This window comes from Bombus affinis, chromosome 3 (assembly GCF_024516045.1).
Source record: "Bombus affinis isolate iyBomAffi1 chromosome 3, iyBomAffi1.2, whole genome shotgun sequence".
Taxonomy (NCBI): Eukaryota; Metazoa; Arthropoda; class Insecta; order Hymenoptera; family Apidae; genus Bombus; species Bombus affinis.
Window position 1 is genome coordinate 13,056,716 of NC_066346.1, and position 22,125 is coordinate 13,078,840.

The following is a 22,125-nucleotide window of genomic DNA, read 5'->3' on the forward strand; positions in this document are numbered from 1 at the left end:
GTATCACGATAAATAATATTAAGTTGTAACGTATTACGGTATATAGTATCACGTTATAACGTATTACGGTATATAGTATTACTTTGCAGCGTATTGCGGTATATAGATGTCGAAGATAGAAGAACACCGGTATCTTCCCTTTGGAACTTTGAGAAAACTCCTTAATACTGTAATCTAGATTCTACCATAGCCGTAATTAAGCAATTGTCGTCATTCAATCCGATTGTATTTGTTCGAGATTTATGATAGTGAGCATGCGCTCGTGGCGACAACCAGTCGCCGAACGTAGCCGCGGTCAACGGATGAATGTTTTGCCTAACAAAGGCATGGGTAATTCTATAGCTCTCCTTAAGAGAGATAGTCATAGCGGCACGCAACAATAAACATTCCGACGGCTTCTGTCCCGTGGCCCGTCACACGCAAACTCTTCGGGTTAGATGATTGCCAGATGTTAACGCATCTCCACAATATAGCTAGTCTGAGGACCCGTTATATATCTTAAGTTTCAGTTATCTAGAGTCCTTCAAACAGAAAAACAGTCTTTGTCCCGACTACGGAAAAATAGGAGAAAACTATTTTTCCACAAATGCTTCCCGCTAGCAACTTTCCCTCAAGGATGGCTAGAATCCTTCTCTAACCACCAACATGAAAATTGACCAATTAACAGTAACGTCAATTTCCCGCATTTTCCGAACGAAGGCTTTTCTCCACGAATCCGATGAACTCGTGCCCTTAGACACACCCATCATAGTTTTCCTCGACAGCGTCACCGTGACGGAGAGGCACACTCTCGTACGATCTGATCAACGATTGACCTGTCATTCTTATACGTAGTGATTGCTCCTTGCATTAACATTGAGTACAACTTAGACGCTAAAGAAGAGTAGAGTTCGTCATCGCGTTGACCATGGATTCGTTATTGTGCCTAGGATCATTGTACTTAGCTTCTCGAGTATCTAATCGAGTATCGCGATTACTTGTCAAATTCTATCATAGGCATATTTGCACTAGTAAATATCTCCTCTATTGCGTAATGATCACGTCCATTGCCAATATGGATTTCGTTTCACGCCCTTAACCCTAACTCTGATCTTAACGCCAAAGTTAAGATAGTCGGACAGCCGAGGAGGACGGACGTGTCTAGACGGTCGTCCTCTCCAGGTATAAATGAATAGTGAAAAAGTGCTTCAAAGTAATAGTACTGCAAAGTGATAGTGAGGAGGAAATAAAATAGCAATGCAGATACCAACTATAAACATAGCAACAAAAGGAGAAGCATATTATATAAAAACCAAACAAATTAACATTCAGACAGAAGAAACAAAAGAGCATCGGGGACAGGAAGATAGCAATTCAGAACATGAAAGATACTACCAGGACGAAAGCTGGAAGCTAGCGAAGGCTAGCAAAAAACGCAAAACAACTACAGACATAAGTCCCATAGGAAACCCAGTTACAGAAAAGCAGCGATGGCTGCAAGAATTACCATTAAGTAACTCCTTCAGCTCACTAACGGGAGAAATAGACGCTGACCCCGTAAATAAAACCACTATCCAAACAAATCATATTACGAAACCACCACCAATCTTTGTTGATGCCCAAATAATAGACCCGCTCATCGATCTACTAAATAATCTAGATGAGAAAAACAACTACACAATAAAGCAAACAAAATTGGACCAAGTAAAAATACAAACAAACACACCAGAAACATTTAGGAAAAATTATAAAAGCATTAAAAGAAAAAAATGCTATCTACCACACGTATCAGCTTAAAACTGAAAGGAGCTATAAAATTGTCATAAGAGGATTGCATCCTAAAACAAACATACATAAACTAAGCGATGAGCTAGCTAAAATTGGTCATCAAACAAGAACAATAAACAATATAACAAGATTCGACACAAAGCAACCATTACCACTATTCTTAATAGAACTGGAACCCAGAAACAATAACAAGGAAATATATGATATCAAACAAATACTAAACACAATAGTAACAGTCGAACCACCACGACACAAAAAAGATATACCTCAATGCATGCGGTGTCAACAATACGGACACACTAAAAATTATTGCAACAGAAGCCCAGCTTGCGTCAAGTGCGCAAAAAATCACTTAACTATACACTGCCCATATTCTGGAAAAATAGAAAAAGTTAAATGCTACAACTGTAACGGAAACCACCCAGCCAGCTATAAAGGATGTGAAGTAAGAAAACAATTACAACGTAAACTGTTCCCGCCCCTACGAAGCAGGACAAGCACTAACACACAAGCCCATCAGGACAGCACAAAACCTGAAATAATACCAAATACAGAGCAAGCAATAAACACCAAACCTATCAGCACCAACACCATTGGTGGTCTAAGCTATGCTCAAGTAACCAGCCAACCAACACATACACACAACCAATACCACAGCAATAGTAACAATGACACTGCAGAAATCAAAGAACTGCTCAAACAATCCATAAAGAACACTGAAATGCTAACCAGAATGATAAGCGAACAAAACGCAGTACTCAAACAGCAAACCCAACAAATCACAGTCATGCTACAACTAATTACAAACGTGCTAAGCAAAAAATAAAAACGGACACTCTAAAAATAGCAGCCTGGAACTCAAACGGCCTACAACAACGGGCCCTCGAAACTAAAACATTCATATACAATAATAATATAGACATACTACTTGTCTCAGAACACACTTCACTACAAAAAGCTACTTGAAAATACCATACTACACCATATATGATACCAAACACCCCTCAGGAAAAGCTCACGGATGGACAGCAGTGATAGTCAGAAACGATATCAAACATTATCTACACAGCCAAGCTAACAAAGAATATTTACAAGCAACCACTGTTACAGTTCAAACTAGCAGCAACTACTTCCAGTTGTCAGCAGTATATGTGCCTCCGCGACACAAAATAACAACACAAATGTGGGAAGAATACTTCCAGGACCTAGGGGACAAGTACATCGCAGCGGGAGACTACAAATCAAAGCACACGCTTTGGGGGTCAAGAAACATTACACCTCGAGGTAGAACACTGGAAAAATACATTAGAAATAATAACCTCAATATATTATCCACAGGAACACCGACACATTGGCCGACTGACCTGAACAAAAAACCAGATCTTCTGGACTTTGCAGTTACAAGGGGACTAAACACAAATAAACTAAAAATAACACCCAACCTCGAGCTCAGCTCCGATCATACACCCATAATAATTGAATACAGAAACAAACCAATTCACTATAGCAAACCAGAAACACTATGCAATAAAACCACCAAATGGCAAACTTTCAAAGAAATAATAGAAAGCAAAATAAACTGCAACATCCCGTTAAAAACTCCTGAACACATAGAACAGGCAGTAGCAACATTGACAGCAACTATTCAAGAAGCAGCAAGGACAACCACTACTCCCGAACCAACCAGCAGACAAACAATAACAATCCCGCAAGAAATACTCGACAAAATCAAAGAAAAAAGAAAAGCAAAAGCAAAATGGCAAAAATACAGAACCCGAGAAAACAAAAAACACTTAAACAAACTTGCAAAGGAAATAAAAAACAAAATAAAGGAGCACAACGATAACGAATTCGCAAAGTTCATAGGGACACTCTCCACACACGAGAACACCAACTATTCACTATGGAAAGCCACGAAAAAAATAAGGAAGCCAATAATACCCGTCCCGGCAATCAGAAAAGCAGATAACACATGGGCAAGAAGCAACGAAGAACAAGCTGAAGAATTCTCCAACCACCTCTGCAACACATTCACACCACACATTATCAACAACAGCAACTACAAAAGTCATACGGAGGAGGATCCACAAACCACTACTACCACAGCCGACAAGGAATACACCATACCTAAAACATCGGCACAAGAAATTAGAAACATAATTGATAAAACAAAAAACAACAAAGCGCCAGGAATCGACCTAATCAATGGTAAAATCTTGAAAAACCTTCCGTCAAAAGCGATAAGACTAATGACAATAATATTCAATGCAATACTAAGAATCCAATACTTTCCCAAACCATGGAAACTAGCACAGATCAAAATGTTACATAAACCAGGCAAAGACCCGCACCAAACTGCATCTTACAGACCAATATCACTGCTTCCAGTATTTTCCAAAATACTGGAAAAGATAATATACGACCGCATAAAACCAATAATAGAGACAAAAAAACTAATACCGGATCACCAATTTGGTTTCAGAAACAAACACTCCACGATAGAGCAAATGCACAGGCTTATAAACGAAATAATAGTAGCACTAGAAAACAAGGAATACTGCACAGCCCTCTTTATAGACATAGAGAAAGCATTCGATAAAATTAACCATGAAAGTCTACTACAAACAATTAGGAAACAATTCCCGGAGCAAATACACCACTTAATAAAATCCTACCTAAGCAGCAGAACCTTCGTAATAAAAATCAAGAACACACATTCTCAAGTTAAAGACATCAAGGCCGGGGTACCACAAGGAAGCGTCTTAGGACCAATATTGTACACATTATACACGGCCAACATACCAACAACTACCAATAGCAGAATACTGATAATCGCGGACGACACAGCTGTACTAGTCAGACACTCTAAGCCAGAAACAGCAGTCAAATTACTACAAGAACATATCACAAAAGTAGAAAAATGGCTGCAAGATAAACAAATAAAAGCAAACCCCAATAAATGCAACCATATTACATTCACGCTACGGAAAAAGATACCACCAAACATCCTATTGAACGGCACGCATATAACGCAAACAAAGCATGTCAAATACCTATGACTCCACTTAGATCAAAAACTCACCTGGAAACTACACATCAAATCAATAGTAGAAAAAATACAGAAAACAAGGAGACAAATGCATTGGCTAATAAGCCGAAAATCCAAACTAAGCACAGAAAATAAATTAAAAATATATAAAACGATCATAAAACCAATCTGGACGTACGGAATACCACTATGAGGGACGGCAGCAATGAGCCATATAAACAAAATAGAGGTAATACAGGCTAAAATCCTCAGAACAATAGTAAACGGACCTTGGTACGTCAGAAACGAAGATATACGAAGGGACCTGGGAATGCCAACGGTCAAGGAAGAAATCAGCAGATACACCGAGAAATACAAATCAAGAATAGCAACACACATAAACCGGCTAGCTGCGGAAACATACAAAATCATAAATATGGACAGAAGACTAAAAAGGAAGCACCCAGCAGACCTTATAAAGGACATAACCTAACAAACACGAGGATGGTACCCCGCTGGGGGTAGCCACCAACATGCTAATTTAACCGTTAAAAAATTCCACCAAATGTCCAAATTGGACAAATTGTGAATTTTAATAAATAAATAAAAAAAAAATCAACAATACAAGCCTTCAGTATCTCGCGCAATCATCGCCGAACTCCCGTCGCATCAAAACACATTAACCAATAGTCGATCAGTTAACCGCGAATCACGCACCGTTAATACCAACCGCGAGTTCTGCGCATCAGTGTACACCCAGAATATATTGTGAAATAAATATTTATTGTTGAATATATCTGAGTATTCCTTCCGCATCTATCACGACATACCACCTCATGTTCAAAAAGGCCATCCGCCCAGAAACAGTAATAGGATAAGCTAGACATCCTGCATGCCACAGCCATCGAAACAATAACCAAATAGTAACGGAATAGCCGCCTCTGAAATACACCAGACGACAACCCCACCAGAGGGACTAAAACCTCAGTATAAAAACCCTCCCAAATAAGCACTCGACATCGGTCTGTTGTAACACTTTGAGCCGTCACTCTGTTGGATTTGTATAGGAATATTCGATTTATTGAAGAAATATTATATCAATGAAATTGTGTCCACCTACTATGCTGTAAAACCAGAAACAACATTCAAAACATTGCGACGAACCCTACACCCCTAAATAATTATACAGAAGTACCACAGACACCACAGGCATCAACAAAACTCAGAAGCATAAAATACCACGATGAAGAAGAACAAATAGAGATCGAGCCAGCCAGAGTCCAATTCCACCGCTCCGTACTGAAGAAACACTAAGATTTTGGAGGACCAAAATCAATGTAAGGAGAGGGGGGGGGGGGGGTATGTGACATCAACCACATCTCGATCCACATCAGAGACCAGGCCACACACCGCGGGCAAGATGACAGCCAGATGTCTACACATCCTTACTGGATATCTTCAATAGTCTTAGGGACCCACCATAAATCTTGATATTTTCATAGTTAAGGTCCTTCAGACCAAACAAGCATCTTTTATTTCAAGTGTCCTTTACATTTATTGTTTACTACGGGAAGATACGGGAAAGTTGGTTTTTCTCACGTTCGGTATCTTCCGTTAGCAACTTTTTCTCGAGAGCGGCTAAGACTCTTCCTAGTCCACCAACATTCTTATTATCCAATCAAAAGCAATGTTTATTGCCCTCACTTTCCTAGCTAAAATTGTCCTTAACGAATCAGCTCATCTCGTGTCCATAGACACACCCAGCTTTCCTCCGCCACAACATCGTCACTAAACTTCACTTATTCTCTATCCTAGAATAGTCAACATCCCTTTACCGAGTTTCTACCCTTAGACCAGTCGCATACTTAACTTATACATACGCACCAGTGTAACTAGTTTCTATATAAAGTTGTTGGAATAAACTGTGATTTATACGTGTCAATTCAATTGTGATTACTAAATTCATAATAACATTTGATAAAAAGAAAGTTAATAGTTGTGTTACGGCTCAACTCTCTTGTTTTTTTTATTAAGTCTCAAGTTTGCGTGACAAGATCACCGGCGATCTATCATTTTCGTGATTTCTTGTGTCTCTTACGTGACAATGGCAATATAGCTTCATAAGTGGATTTCTAAGCTATTTATGAAGTGTAGAATGATACCCTCTCAATTGGCTATAAGATTTTTTGATCTCATATTAGTCCGTCATCACAGATTGGACTGCGTCTTCGGGGTTAGTCCGAACTTGACAGTCGTCATGGCAATAGTAATATTACTTTCAAAGTTTTTGAGGCCTATAAGCATGGGATGTGGTAATGAAATCAGTCCAAGTGAAAATGAATTTGATTTTTCGTTGTTGAATAATGAAATTATCTCTATTCATAAAGCATTTAACGATAGAGGGAAGGAAAGCAGTGATGAAGATAGCGATGAAGTAAAAGGTGTAAGAAGCTATTTTGGCGGTTTAGAGATATATTCAATTAATTCTTATATTCTTTATAATTCAGTAAAAAAAAAAAAAAAAAAAAAACAGAGAAACGAACTAAGTATGTAAAAACTTTAGTTGAACAATTGCGAAGAGATTTTCACCAGACTCGTAATCGAGCTTCTACCTCTACCTCTAGTTTCGATGAAATCCGATTGTGAATGGAAAGATACATGTTATTCTAACAGGAGTTGAAAAGGATTATAAAGTTTACCCTCAACGAAATAATCCTGGCGAAAGACATCAAACAATATATTATTGTGATACTTGCACCGACAAGCCGAGAATCTTGGCGATTGTTTTATAAAATACCATACGAAGAAACAATACAGAGCTTAATATTTAACAAATTTACTTCTTTCAGATGTAAGGGTACATAAAATATTAAAATATAATAGTTTTATACGTTAATTTGTATATGAAATCATTTCAAGTTAGGTGTAAGAAATTCACCAAGTATACGAAAAATAGTCTCGAGTTGCCGAAACGAAAAAGTCCTAAACTGCAAAGGATTGTTGCAGTCCTCGTGAAATTTCAAAATGTTTCGTGTAACACACATAATATATATATTTATTTCTGTAAGTGCTTGAATACTTTTGTGAGTATAGTAGTAACTATATAGGCATACTATATTTTGCATAAAAAAAAACATCCAAAGTATTATGACGATAACAAACGTTAAGTACGTAATTGTTGCTCATATATTTCATCTAAAATTCAATAAGAATAAGCGATTTTTTTCAGCAGTATATATAATCTCATACGAGAAACTCATGCAATAGAACTTGTTCACCCACATTGATTTTAAAAATTACTTTTCAAAGTTCAATATATAGTCATAGATTACAAAAATGTATTACAAATAAAATTTATGTAATTGATATATATTGAAACGTCGGGGAAAAACATCTGTCATATAAATAAAATTCCTTTTTCTTCTTTTAGTATCGATTGTACAAGCTAAACATAAGTTTAGAAAGTCAATATCGCTCAAACATGTAATCTTTATAACTAAACATTATTACTACAATCTTTTAACAGAACCTAGCAAACTGAACACTTGACCTTACATAGAGTATTAGATCTTGTATTAAGTTATTAAATTTGTTATGGATTTAAAAATGTTAGAGTAATAAATATGTTTCATAATAAAAAAATTCATGCATATTGATTCAAAAATTATTATAAATGCGAGTCGATAATTATTAAATCAATAAGTAATTATAATACAGTCACGACGTACACAGTATGTGTTTTATATGTATTTCAGAAAGTAGATATTTATTTAGAATTACTACATGAGTTTAATTAAATTATTTTTAAATCGTATTTATAATAACCACAAAGATTATTCATTTATTAGAAGTTTGAAAATCAGTACTTGTAGAGGATCTATTTACTATATAATATATATTTATAATTTTAACATATTAAAGCTCTGGCAAACTTAATATCTTAATACCATCACTGATGCAGTAATTCGAATATGTTTCTTAAAGTATAAATATTAATGTAATAATTATTACCAACTCGCATTTATAATAACCATAAATGAATAATATGCCAATATTAAGACTAATCATTTCGATTCCTTAGTGGCGTCAATGGTTTATGTGGAGAAGGAATAGGTGTCGCAAAAGTGTTCTGTGAAATTCCTAACATGTTCTCTTTTCCTTTACTATGCACGCGTTTTTCTTCTGCTCTCAATTTTTCTATCACCTTGTGCTGCTGTTCTATTGTCCTCATCTTCGCATATAAATCCTAGAAACAATTTACATTTTATCACATTTATTTTACAATCAATCAATATATATTACATAAGTATTTAATTACTTATGTATATAAGTTAATACTTGCAACTAAGAGAAGCAAAGACAAAATAATTAGACCAATGCAAATGAAATCGAATAATACCATTTACGCAATAGAAATAATTTATTTATATACATTTACTATTCTAGTCAATATATACATATTCTCTCCTATTGTTTAAACAAGTAATTTGGGCACACTAGTTAGTAGTTAGATAAACAACATATAAATTAAATTAGTTACATAAACAACAAAGTGGTGCTAGCCTAAATTCACACAAAATTATGGTATATCATTTATGTAAAATAAAAGAAGCCAAATAGTTTGCCAAATTCAGTACATTATAGCAATGAATAAACAATTATTAATAATAACGCACACAAAAATAAACAGTGAGATAAATTAACATACTATAAATATAAACAGGAAATTTAATATTTTCATCAAATAATTTAACAATCAATATTTGTTTCAATGGTCAATGTTTGTAATATTAAAAGATATTACTACTATCATGGTAAGGATATCAATTTAACATGCAATATAAAATAATCACGATGCCAAGACAGATAGTTAAACGCACCTGTTCAAGTTGATTGATTTTATCTTTCAGTTGAGATACATGTTTAATTCTTTGCCTGTGATTATGATGACCAACAACTTCAGCGTATTTTTCATGGATTTCTTGATAATCTTTTAGAAGTTGCTCGTTATATTTGGAAAGCTTTTTCACTTCACTAAACAGACAAAAATAAATTTATTATTTTATAACTTTCTTAGATTATTCTTATTTTTAAAGGAGAAAACAACGTACTCTTCAGCTGCTTCTCGGCGGGACTTTTCTTCTTCAAGTTTTTCTATAATTGTTTTTTCTAAACTTCTCCATTTGTTCTGTTCTTCTTCGAGTAATTCATTATGTTTCTATACAGATACAATATTTTTGAATAAATCACATATATGTTATAAAATACAACAATTACTGTATTTTTTAAAATTCTTTTCTTTATCTTTTTAGATATAAAACATAAAAAAAAGATCGATTACCGGTATCTGGCTATCCTTTTCTTCAAGACATTTAATTTTATCAGAAAGTTCTTCTATTTTCAAACTTGCCTGTAAAAATAGTAAAAATAATTAAATTCATATATTTTATTCCTAGTAAAAAGGAAGCATTAATATAGCAATTTCGAGAGCATACTTCATTTAAGGTAACTTTATGAATTTCTGATTGATGCTCTAACAATTTATTTAAGTCTTCTATTGCTGTTTCACGTTCTTTCAACTGTTCGTTAAATTTGTTGTTTAGCATATCCACTCGAGAAATTTCGAGTTCTTGAGCATCGTTTCTTTCTTCCAATTTAAGCAGCATACTTTGTGCTTCAGCAAGATGGTTAGCCATTTCTTGAAGCTGATTTTTCATCTAAAATTCGAAATGAGATGATGAAGTGATTTACTTTCATCTTTAAACAATTAATCACATTATATCTAAATTATTATAATTCTCAAATTTTTCACTTGTTAAAATTTTTAATACTTTTGAAGCAAAAATAGAAAATAAAGCACCTCAATATTTTGAGCGGTCTTCACATCATTTTCAGCTTGTAATTTTGCAACTTGTCTGGTTGCTATTTTCTTTAAGTCGTCGATTTTAGCTTCGAATACAGATTTTAATGATTCCAATTCGCTTAGACTTTCAGCTTCGAGTTGATCGACCAATCCCTTTTTGGCGTCTAATTGATCCATCAAAACATGCACCTGTTCATGTACTATTTGAGAGTTGTTGCGCATAATACTCAGTAAATCACGATGTTCATTTATGCAATCTTCACCACGTTTTAATTCATGCTGTAATCTTTCCACTTCAGCATTACTTTGAGCCAAACGTTTAGTTAAAGCAGCAACTGATGCTTGATTTTCAGCCATTATAACTTCGAATCTAAATAAAATTTCGTACATGTATACATGTATACATGTGTGTATATATATATACATAAATACCTATTTATAAAAATACATATAGTTCTTTCTGTGAAAAATGATGTACCTCTTTCGTCTAGCTACCATTTCCGCTGCCTCTGCTCGGATTTGATCTTTTAGAGCTCTTAATTCATCTTTCTTTTCTGCTAATTCAGTTTCTGCTCGATCTAATTCTATTTGTAAGCTTTGGCCAAAACTTTCCTAAATTCGTTTAATCAATTAATACAAACTAGTACTTTGAAATATTATCTTTATTTTTTATTACGTTTTACAACCCACCTGAGTTTCTGCAGAGTTCTTTAATTCTTCCAGAGTTGCGGAAAGCCTATTAATTTCAGCATCTTTAATCGCCAGTTTTTCGTCTAATGCCGTTCGTTCCATTTCTACTCGCGCTAAACACGCTTTATACCTTTCCGCAGTAAGTCGCATTTCTTCCTCTACAGTAATCTTTGCCTCTCTGATCATAGCATTTATCTAGATTAATAAGTTCATTTTAAAAACTATATGCATACGTTCTTGCAAAAGAGCATAAAATATTCGGCAAACATCACAGAAACTGGAAAAGAGAATACTAAAAGAGGTTTCGGAAAAGAAAGTGTCCACAATAAAAATTCTTTCAGTATAACTCTTTTTCTTCTCGGTATAGTAAAAAAGAATTTTTATTGAACGATTTTTTATTGGGTGTTAGAAGAAAGAACTCAGTCAGTGATGTTTTTTATTTTACGCACGTGTGACCCGCTTACTTTCGCGTCACTATCAGCAATCACTCTTTTTACTCTTTCCTCACATTCGGTACGGCAAGCTGCCAATGTTTCTCTCGTAACAGCTTCTGCATTTGCTACTAATTTATCGGCATGTTGTTTAATTCGTTTTGTTTCTTCTTCGATCATTTTGCCCGCAGCTTCTTTTACTTCTGATACTTCTTTGTCTCTTGCTATCATTAGCTACGCAAAAAATTAGTATATATTATTTCACAAAAAGATTATTATATAACAAACAATGTATGTAAATCTTGTCTATGTTTCGAATTAAAATATACAAAAAAAAAAAGATAAAACAACATATGAATATACATTTTCTATCTCTTTTATATAATTCAATCTTGCATCCTCCAATTGCTGTTTCAGTTTATATTTTTCTTCATCATGAATTTTTATTATATCACCTAATTCTTCCTGATGTTTTTTCAAAATAAGGGTGTGTTTTCTATGTGAATCTTCTAATTCTTGATGCGCCTCACGTAAACGATTATTAACCTGAATGAAAATAAAAAGTAGGAAGTTAAGAAAATTTTTCTATTATTATTCAAACAGGTAAAAATTTTAATATTTACATCTTTGGAAAGATTTTGAACGTTTTCCAGTTCTTTACTAAGAAAATTATTTTGCTCGTCAATATCTTTTACTTTAGCTTCAATTTCTATCCTACGCGATGTTTCAAATTCGTTTTCGTTGACAAGGATCATTTTTTCTTTTCCAAAATCGAGTTTCAATTTATTAGTTTCTTCTTCATATTTATATCTAAGATCACCCACTTTTTTCGAAAAATTTTCAACAACTTTTTCATATTCACCCTTTAGTTCATCTAATTCACATTGAAGGGCAGATAATTGTCCTTGTAGTTCAAGAACTACATTTTGTCGCTTTTGCAACTTTAGCTCTAACTTATCACGTTCCTCCATTAAATTAATAACACATGAATTAAGTTTGGCCTTTTCTTGTTCCAGCAAGCCAACTTCATATTTGTGACTTACTGTTATCTCTTCTAATTTTATTGTTAGTTCTTCAATTTGTATTTCAAGAGATTGAACCTATGAAGAACAAATTTTAAAAATTGTGACAGAGTTACAATGTTTCCAAATCATTTTAATTCTTCGAAATAAACAAGTATTTACTCTTTTCACGTTTGTGTGTTTTTTATCTGCCAATTCATATTCTAATGCTGCTATTCTTTTCGAGAAATCCACAATACGATTTCTAAGATCACCTTCCATAGCTTTTCTTGCTTCAATTTCGCGTTCTTTCTCCTCTGAAACTTCCAAAAGCTGAGAACGAAGGCGCTTCACTTCGGTTTGATGCTTTTCATCGTAACCATTTAAAATTTCTTGTTGCAATTTAGCCTGGATGCAGGAGTCGTTAATAAAATATTTGTTAGAAATAAAATTATACTTTTTGTTAGAAAGTATTTTACAACCATTATTTCTATGTCCTTCCGGTGTTGCTCCTCTACTTCTGTTTGTTTTTTATGTAACTCGTCGAGTTGTAATTCTAATTTCTGCACTTCCTCCTTCATGTCCTCGATGTGCTTCTCAAGCTCTTGTATCGTCCTGTCTTTGTTGGAACATTCTACTTGAAGATCAGCGAGTTGATGCTCGGAATCGTACTTCAATTTTTGGTCGTTAGCAGTAATAAGTCCACGTGACTTTACTTTTGAACTTGATCTTGTTTGGTCTCGATTGTGTTTTCGTGGTGGTTGTGGCTAAAATACATATTGTTACTGATATTAAAATATTTTCTAAAAAAAACATATTTTTTTAGAAAAAAAACAAATATTTTTTCATAACTCATTAACTCTCTGTAAGTTGCGGTATATCCAAGAGATACTGTAATTTGTGCCATAGTGCCAAGGTTTACATAAAAAGTGTATGAATATATGAAAAAAATGTAAATTTATTAAAACATACATTCCGACTATATATGCATTTGTTGTAAAAGAAATATAAAATATGAACAATTAAATAATACTTCTGTACATATCTCTCAGATAAACTTCATCCCTTGCAAGATCAATAAGAAAATTTTTTACATCCAATTAATTTCTATTTCGCACCGTTCTAAAAGTAATTGCCACATTGCTTGCATTTTTAGTGCACACTGATACATTGCACTCTGCACTGACAACGCTTTTGTTGTCATGAAATCTCTCTGATTTTTCAATAACAAAACCTTTTACTTTATTATCTAATTTTGGATCATACGCCCCTGGTGGAGGTACATCATCTGTAACAATTATTTCTTTTAAAATATAAATTAAGAAAAGAAGATATATATATATATATATATCTTCTTTTATATATATAGTGACTGCAATAAGTATTTTTACATCATTATATTTATTATAGCATATATATACTGATAATATATACTAATATAATAATTATCACACACTAATTAACTATATTCAAGTATATTAAATTTTTCATTTACTAATACTTACATATGATTACAAAAAATTGATACTGTGGAGATGAAATAGAGGACCTACTAAAAAAATGTTTCATTGGAAAATAAGCGTATGTACAAATACTGATTGTAGTCACTGTAAAAAATATATTTTTTGAAAGCTTCGTATGAAATAATTTCATAAAAAAATATTTAATGAAATGAGATTCTATAGGTATATTCTTGTTTTTGCTTTCCTGTTATTGTTCATGTATTCATAAAGTGTAAAAGAATTATTTGTGATGATCACAATGATATAAACACTTTTAGACACTCATATATCAGAGCCTAGGGAAACCGTCCAACAACTGAATCGTAAATAGTCGTAAAAAATCAACATGGAAGACAAGAAGATTTTCATTCTGAGCATGCATGACACTTTACTCATCTCTGTTTGTCTCGTAAGAAAGGGCACTACTTTGTTATTAACCTTCCATGTCAATTTTTCATGACTAGACACGACTCAATTTTCAAACGGTTTTCTCTAGCAAGTGTCGAGACCTTTCTATATGATTGTGGTCATGACGAAAAATTTGTTTACACCCTATATGGGTATAAGGATTATGAGAGTATTTGAATATTTACCATAGAAAACTTTCATACATGTACATATATATATATGTGCGTTATATGAAACATTTTAAAATTTCACTAATCCTATAATAAAACACAATTGTCATGATTAAACTGATAAAATTTTAAACTTATCTAAAAATGTACAGTAATATGCTATTTATATGAATCTGTTGGTGAATACACAAGTTTATATGGCCAAGTTATTCATATAATAGAAGTCTACTTAATTCTCTCCATTTTGTATAATTTATCACTCAGTTAATCAGGATTCACACTTGTATAAATCGATCCAAACATTTACTTATAAATACATGATAAGTTTTAATACTTATGATTTTAGAAATTAATTTTTAAGATCAGTAATTGTATAATTTGACTTACTTATTTTGTAATATGCAGAATATCAGACAATGAATTCAGATAATTGTAATTTAATGTAATACCTTAACATAAAATTAATTCAATGTTTTATATGTGGAGGATGAAATGATAAATAACATATACTGCAAAATTCAATCAAAATATACATTTGAAAATAATAAAAAAAGATGTAAATAATAAAAGCACTGAGAAAAATCATTTGGCTAAATATAGATAAACAAATACATGTTAGGCATTATATAATCAGAGTAACACTTAGCAATTGTTAAGATAATAGAAGCACGATTGAAGTTCAGTTAATCAGGCACTAAATAAAATTTTGTTCATATAAGTAGAATTTGTATAAACTTACTATGTACAAACATGTATTTAGTACCTATTACAAACATATATTTATATATACAGCAAGAAGGGTCACTTTAAACATATAAGACACTTATGAATATAATCCTTAATTGACTGTGTACATACTCTTTTGTGATTTCTACAATATATAAATGCATTGAATATCTTGTAACTTGTACATATGTTTTCAGATTTATTTCAAACATTACCAATACAACAATGACAGTCAAATATCATTGAAGTGCTAATAAAAATTTATGTTTCGTGTTTCATGTGTCATGTAAAGTTTTTATAAGTACTTAAATATTTGGATAAGCTACCATAAGTGAAATGATAAATATCAATAAGTTTGAATAAATAATTGTAATATAATATAATTATTGTGAAATAATTGTATAAAAATGAAATTCATTTGATTAATTTCCAAACATTTTTAGTTGATTTCATTATATATTGTGAGAAGTGGAAGGGGTAGTAACACAACTAACGTTGGTAAAAAGAAATCCCGTTTCGGTAAGTGTTAGTTTACATAGAGTAAGCGCAAATGAAAGACAGCTGTTTCTAGATGCAAGAAACATGCTCTATGGGATCATCGAATTACCAGGTGTTCTCTCTAACGTCCGAACCACCCCTTCTTTCATAGTTGCGTAACGAAATCGATCTTGTATCATACGCCTTTTATCCCCCTCTCTCTTATTCTTGCATGCAACACTTAATTTTAAGAATTAAATGGCTTCCGACGTTTCATCTTCTTATTTCATTATCTTATATTCTTTTTTATTTAGATAATTTAGTGACATATATTTTTAATTATTATAAAATTATTATTATACATATACATATCTACATAAACATATATAATATACAGTAGCAGAAAAAAGTTTGAAACCACTACCTTTCTGATAAATTATCGCACTATGTTGTACATAATAAATAACCACTAGTCCGCAATTATTCGTTTTTGAACTCCACTTTATTACAGCCTACTAAATTTCGATACATCAGAAAACAATACTTTTTTTAAATATACTGTCCATACTTGTACTGTTCAGTGTTCGCGTGCTTCAGTGAAAGCAATTCCCAGTTTCCGATTCTTACAATTGGGCATTGGATTCTTCCGAAACATACGTCCTTTAATGACAAAATCATGAAGACACCCTCAAAGAGTTCTTTCACAAATGTTCATAACATTAGTAGCATAAATTTCATTTTAAAAATCAGTAGCAGTTCGAAAATTATTCTTTTCGGATAACCAATGGATGCAATGGTCCATCTTTACTGTAATTTTTTGGTTCATTCTAATAGCATCCATTTTTTTTCTAAAATTTTTAGGTATCATAACTGCTTGCACGCTATCTCAGATTTTTCAATAATATTTGCTATATTTCGGCAAATGGCTTTTTTCTCTTGCGTAGTGATGTAACAAATTTTCTATCTTCTACGCGTAGATTGTTGTTATAAATTTAATATGTCATGTTAAATAGACTTATTATTGTTGCATAAATTCGTAGCACTACCATATGTGAATATTCGTCTTAATGTTTGAACGTTCGCAGCAAATACAACATCGAATTGTTTCATACTCGTCCTTTCAAGTACTGTTCATTGTTTTAAAAGTCTCGTGGCCGTTCGTAGATAAATTTTGAGTGTATATGCAATTGTAAGGACAACTTCGAACTGTAGGTCATTTAGAATCTATAATATAATGCAATAACTTATCAGAAAGGTAGTCTTAAACTTTTGTCCGGTACTGTATATATATACATATATTTATTTTTCGACTCCACAGCCTAGAAAAAGGATATATCATTAATAATTCTATAATAATTAAACGATCGATCGTTCATTATTTTTGTTATGTGATTTTTCTGCTACAATATGTTAAGTTACATTTACAATAACATATATTTATAATTTAAGTTACGTAAAAGTTAGAAATAAATAATGAGTTTAATTTTATCATTGACTTCGTTCGAGAAAATCAATGTGTTAACTAATAAAATTCTGCTAATCCAGTGAATAAAAATTAATTTTTGAAAATGATACATAAAACACTGTTATAATATACATATATTACTATACAATACATAATATACAAAAATATTGTCAAGCTTCTATTGTTATTACTGTAAAATAAGAAATAATTTATTATTTACATAAATTCACATATAAATACATAATACAAGTAATATTTAATACTTTGATAACCATTTCTCAAGTAAAAGACTCATAATTTAGAAGAAAAATTGTTTTCCAATACTGAAACATAATAGTTTCTTATATTATAATGTCATATTATATTTATACTATAAAAATTATATTATATTTGTTAAATATGTACACTACATACATTATACTGTACTTTCTGATAAGTAAACTTATCTTGTTAATTATAATTAACTCTACTTGTTAACAATAAAGGATATATGACAACTAGAATATGTATATGTATGTATGTCTATATATAAATAAATAATATTTCATATTGATATTAATATTTTCTAACATATCTTCAATTTACTTCCCGCCAAATACATATTGTGTAAATATCAAAATTACACAACATTTGATAATTTCGAAAAAATAGGGAGGTAATGAAAACAATAAAATTATAAAATAATAGCATTAATATCATTTTACATATATAAGAGTGCATACATCATAATGCGCACCAAGGAAAATAGAGTTATAAAGATATATGTTTACTTACTTTCGAATTCATTAAATCTTTGGATTCTGGCTTTTGAAAATGACATTGTGAAATGTTTTTAACGTATTTAGACAACAGAACACAACAAAAAACTAACAACTTTGAAAATAATGTTAATATTTATCACTGATTTTAGTACGGAGAAAAACACTGTTCACGGTGTTCGTTACACCAGTTCCCTCTTTGAACTGTAATCTTTGAATGAGAGGGAAAGGCACTAGTCACGACATTAACTTCCTAGTCGGATTCAAACATTTCTTTACTCCACCGGTCCTTCTGATTTGAAATAACGGTTACACAAGTTGAACAATAGTAAAATGACGAATCAACGGACATGTGTTATGTAACTGACCAATCAGATAATAGATACATTTTTGCTATGAACCAATCCGTATCAAAAACTTAGATCATTAGAAGATAAATTTAATGACAATTTACTGACAACATTTAAATGACAATTTATTTTATATATATAAGTTGAATATATATTCAACTGACATATACAATTAAAAATTTATATACTACTAATAAACATACATGATAAACTACTTTATTATAATTATAATTAATGTTTATAACATTATATGTTATTTATAATATCTAAAACATTTGGAATTTTTAGAAGAAAATTAAAAATTAAATTATGGTTTTATACTAGGATATCAAAATTTAAAGTTCAAAAATTGTTGTATGCGCTCTTAACAAATGTTACATAAAAACTTAAAATATAGAATGTATGATTTTAAAAATTATTATACAATGTATATATAAAATAAAAAATAAATTTATAATAAAAATACTTAGTTAGTGTAAATAATAAAGTTTTAGTACGTTTATTTATTTGGATAAAATTTGCCACGTTGTATTGCATAGACCAATAAGATTCGTACATTATCTGCATAGCTGTAACGTGCTCGTGGTAGATCATTTGTATTTGTACTATATTAATTTATGCTGTTTGTAATGGATTTTAAAACAAGTATTGTACTGTTGGGACTTATTTTAAGTTTAAATTATGTTTGTGGGCAATACAGGATGAAAAACGTGAGAATTTAATTACTTTATTGTAATTGTTATACATATGGAAATGACAAATTAGTTTTTCAATTTTTTAAATTCGATCCATTTCAAAAATAATCATTGAAACAATTATGATAATATTAGTACGTTATTATTAATGCACTTTAACAATTTTACGCAATATACAAGTTTCCAATATAACAAAAATATGTTTAACCTTCAATCACTCAAAATTTATTTAAATTTCAGTTTTCTTATATTTAATATAAGTAAAATAATGTATTTCAGACTCTTGGCTCTTCATTGTCAGACCGAGTACAGCAGTTATCAGAATTAGCTCTCACGAGACATGTGATTAAGTTCAATGGGGCAAAATTTAAAGAATATGTTAAAACTACACCAAGAAATTATTCTGTTATTGTAATGTTTACAGCTATGGCACCTCAAAGACAATGCCACATATGCAGGTAATTTTAATGTTAATTTATCTTCAAACTTTACTACATTTAATGTTAATTAGCCTTTTTATATTTTTATTTTACCAGGCATGCAAACGATGAATTTGTAATAGTGGCGCATTCATTCAGATATTTACAGTCTCGTTCAAACAAGTTGTTCTTTGCATCTGTAGATTTTGATGAAGGATCTGATGTTTTTCAAATGGTATGCAATACATCTATGCTTATACAGGTTATCCCAGAAGGAAACTAAATAATTTTTATAGTATATTTGATAGGTTACTCTGAATCATAAAAATTATATATGTTAATGGAAACAAGGACCAATACTTAAAGGACTTGTAGTACTTATAATATTCATTAAGAAGAATAAAAAATATCTAATCAGTCTCCTTTTGATAGTAATGCTTTTAGCATAAAATCGATTTTTATTATTTATTAAGCTTCCATATCATGATCATATTTCACTTCTGACATAGAAGAATTGGAAATATTAGTTCAAGATTGTAATAAGGTTGTATACAAGATTATTAACATCAATGAAGATTACTTCATAAACTCAAACTGTGGTAATTGATAATGTAGCAAAGTGAACAACAATTATCTCAAAAAAATATGAACCAAGTCTCAGTATATATGACTTTGATTCAGAATAATCTATTAAACACATGGTGGAATATTTGTCTGTGACACTCTATATATATAGGAATATAATACGTGAAAAATAAAAGTAAATATATTTACAATAGATGCGATTAAATACCGCACCAGTATATATGCATTTTCCACCAAAAGGCAAACCAAAACCTGCAGATACTATGGACATTCAAAGAGTAGGATTTGCAGCGGAAGCAATTGCAAAGTGGATATCTGAACGTACTGATATTCAGGTATTTATATATATATGTATGAGTATTTAATCAGTAAGAATCATATTAACATGTTCAAAATGTGTTATAGATTAGAATACTTAGACCACCGAACTATTCTGGCACAGTGGCAATAATAATGTTTCTAGTAATTACTGGAGGATTTTTATACATGAGGCGTAACAATTTAGATTTCATTTATAATAAAACAATTTGGGGTCTTGGTGCATTGGTAATAGTCATGGTATAAATATATTCATTGAAATGACAATTTATCTTCTAATGTTTTTTTAAAACAGTTCTTTACGCTTACAATGATATCTGGACAAATGTGGAATCATATTAGAGGTCCACCTTTCATACATAGATCACCCAGTGGAAACGTAGCTTACATACATGCTTCTTCTCAAGGCCAATTTATTTTAGAAACATACATTGTTATGATTTTGAGTATCCTTTTTATTAAAGTGTGTAAGTGATTTATAAAATAAATTTTGATCTAGTTTAACCCTTAGGCATTTGTTGAACAAATATGGTATTACATATGCTGTTTAATCAAGTAATACAAAAATCAAAGTTTTTACTAAATCAAACATTTTCTATTTTTGAAAAACTATATGTTGGTCATAAAACTATATTAATTTTCAATAAGGTCTATTTCTTTTATTTCATAAAGGATTAATGCAAAAATTGATTTGTCTTTTCTTAAATCGTAAATATTCGACAGTGAAATGTTATGGTTTGCGTACTATACAGTTGTTATGACCTTACCATGACTTTTTCAATGCATACATATATAGCTAATATTTTTCTTAACAAAATGTAATAAGATGGAGCAGTGGTATTGGGTATAATATTAATGACTGAAGCTGCCTCACGTAAAGGTGATGTAAAAAAGCGACGAATATTCGCAGCAATAGGCGCTGGATTAGTTGCTATCTTCTTTAGTTTGCTGTTATCAATATTTAGGAACAAAGTACAGGGCTATCCATACAGGTAAATAAAATATTTTTAATTTGTATTTTATTCTTAATTGATAAAACATTTCCATGTTGGTGTATATTAATATATTTATAAAAACATTAATTATTGTGGTGTATGCAAAAATTCTGAATAAATATATCAATATACTCCACTTTTTATATTTTTCTAAGAATTACTATTATCTCGTATCTCAGAGAGGATTAAATTATTTGTTTCAGCTTACTGTTCAAGTGAAAGAATAAATAAATATGCAAGAACTCAATATTTGTATATATTGCAAAGAAAATTTCTCACTTATTTGTCAAGATTAAAAATTAGGATACAAATAATAAATAAATACTTTAGCTTTAATTATTGTTAAAGTGTAGTATTTTAATCATAGTTTACATTTGTTTGTACGTAATGTTAAATAAATTAATATTTAAAATCATATTTGTTTTATTATTGTCTTAAGTCACATCAATTACGCAAGATCATTAGTGGTTGGAGATA

General features: G+C 31.2%; 2 protein-coding genes across 8 annotated transcripts; one reads left to right on the forward strand and one right to left on the reverse strand.

Annotated features, from left to right (window-relative positions):
• Window positions 1-7,615: 7,615 nt before the first annotated feature.
• LOC126914655 (hyaluronan mediated motility receptor-like) lies at window positions 7,616-18,563 on the reverse strand. 7 transcript variants are annotated; one of them, XM_050718863.1, is made up of 15 exons: window positions 18,303-18,563; window positions 13,899-14,068; window positions 13,263-13,547; window positions 12,964-13,188; window positions 12,403-12,879; window positions 12,143-12,325; window positions 11,798-12,013; window positions 11,349-11,543; window positions 11,137-11,270; window positions 10,656-11,028; window positions 10,291-10,512; window positions 10,137-10,205; window positions 9,907-10,013; window positions 9,676-9,829; window positions 7,616-9,041 (listed from the first exon to the last, which is right to left on the reverse strand). In XM_050718863.1, exons 1-15 carry the CDS (start codon window positions 18,346-18,348, stop codon window positions 8,856-8,858), a joined length of 3,042 nt encoding a protein of 1,013 aa, XP_050574820.1. In that variant the 5' UTR covers window positions 18,349-18,563; the 3' UTR covers window positions 7,616-8,855. The 7 variants fall into 7 exon arrangements, with proteins under 7 accessions (XP_050574820.1, XP_050574823.1, XP_050574819.1 ...); XM_050718866.1 differs by having other exon boundaries at window positions 11,813-12,013; window positions 18,303-18,562; XM_050718862.1 differs by lacking the exon at window positions 18,303-18,563 and adding an exon at window positions 16,194-16,303.
• Window positions 18,564-19,175: 612 nt separating this feature from the next.
• LOC126914720 (tumor suppressor candidate 3) lies at window positions 19,176-22,063 on the forward strand. Its single transcript, XM_050719082.1, has 8 exons — window positions 19,176-19,346; window positions 19,611-19,789; window positions 19,868-19,985; window positions 20,530-20,670; window positions 20,741-20,881; window positions 20,949-21,099; window positions 21,480-21,645; window positions 21,852-22,063. Exons 1-8 carry the CDS (start codon window positions 19,254-19,256, stop codon window positions 21,865-21,867), a joined length of 1,005 nt encoding a protein of 334 aa, XP_050575039.1. The 5' UTR covers window positions 19,176-19,253; the 3' UTR covers window positions 21,868-22,063.
• Window positions 22,064-22,125: the final 62 nt, after the last annotated feature.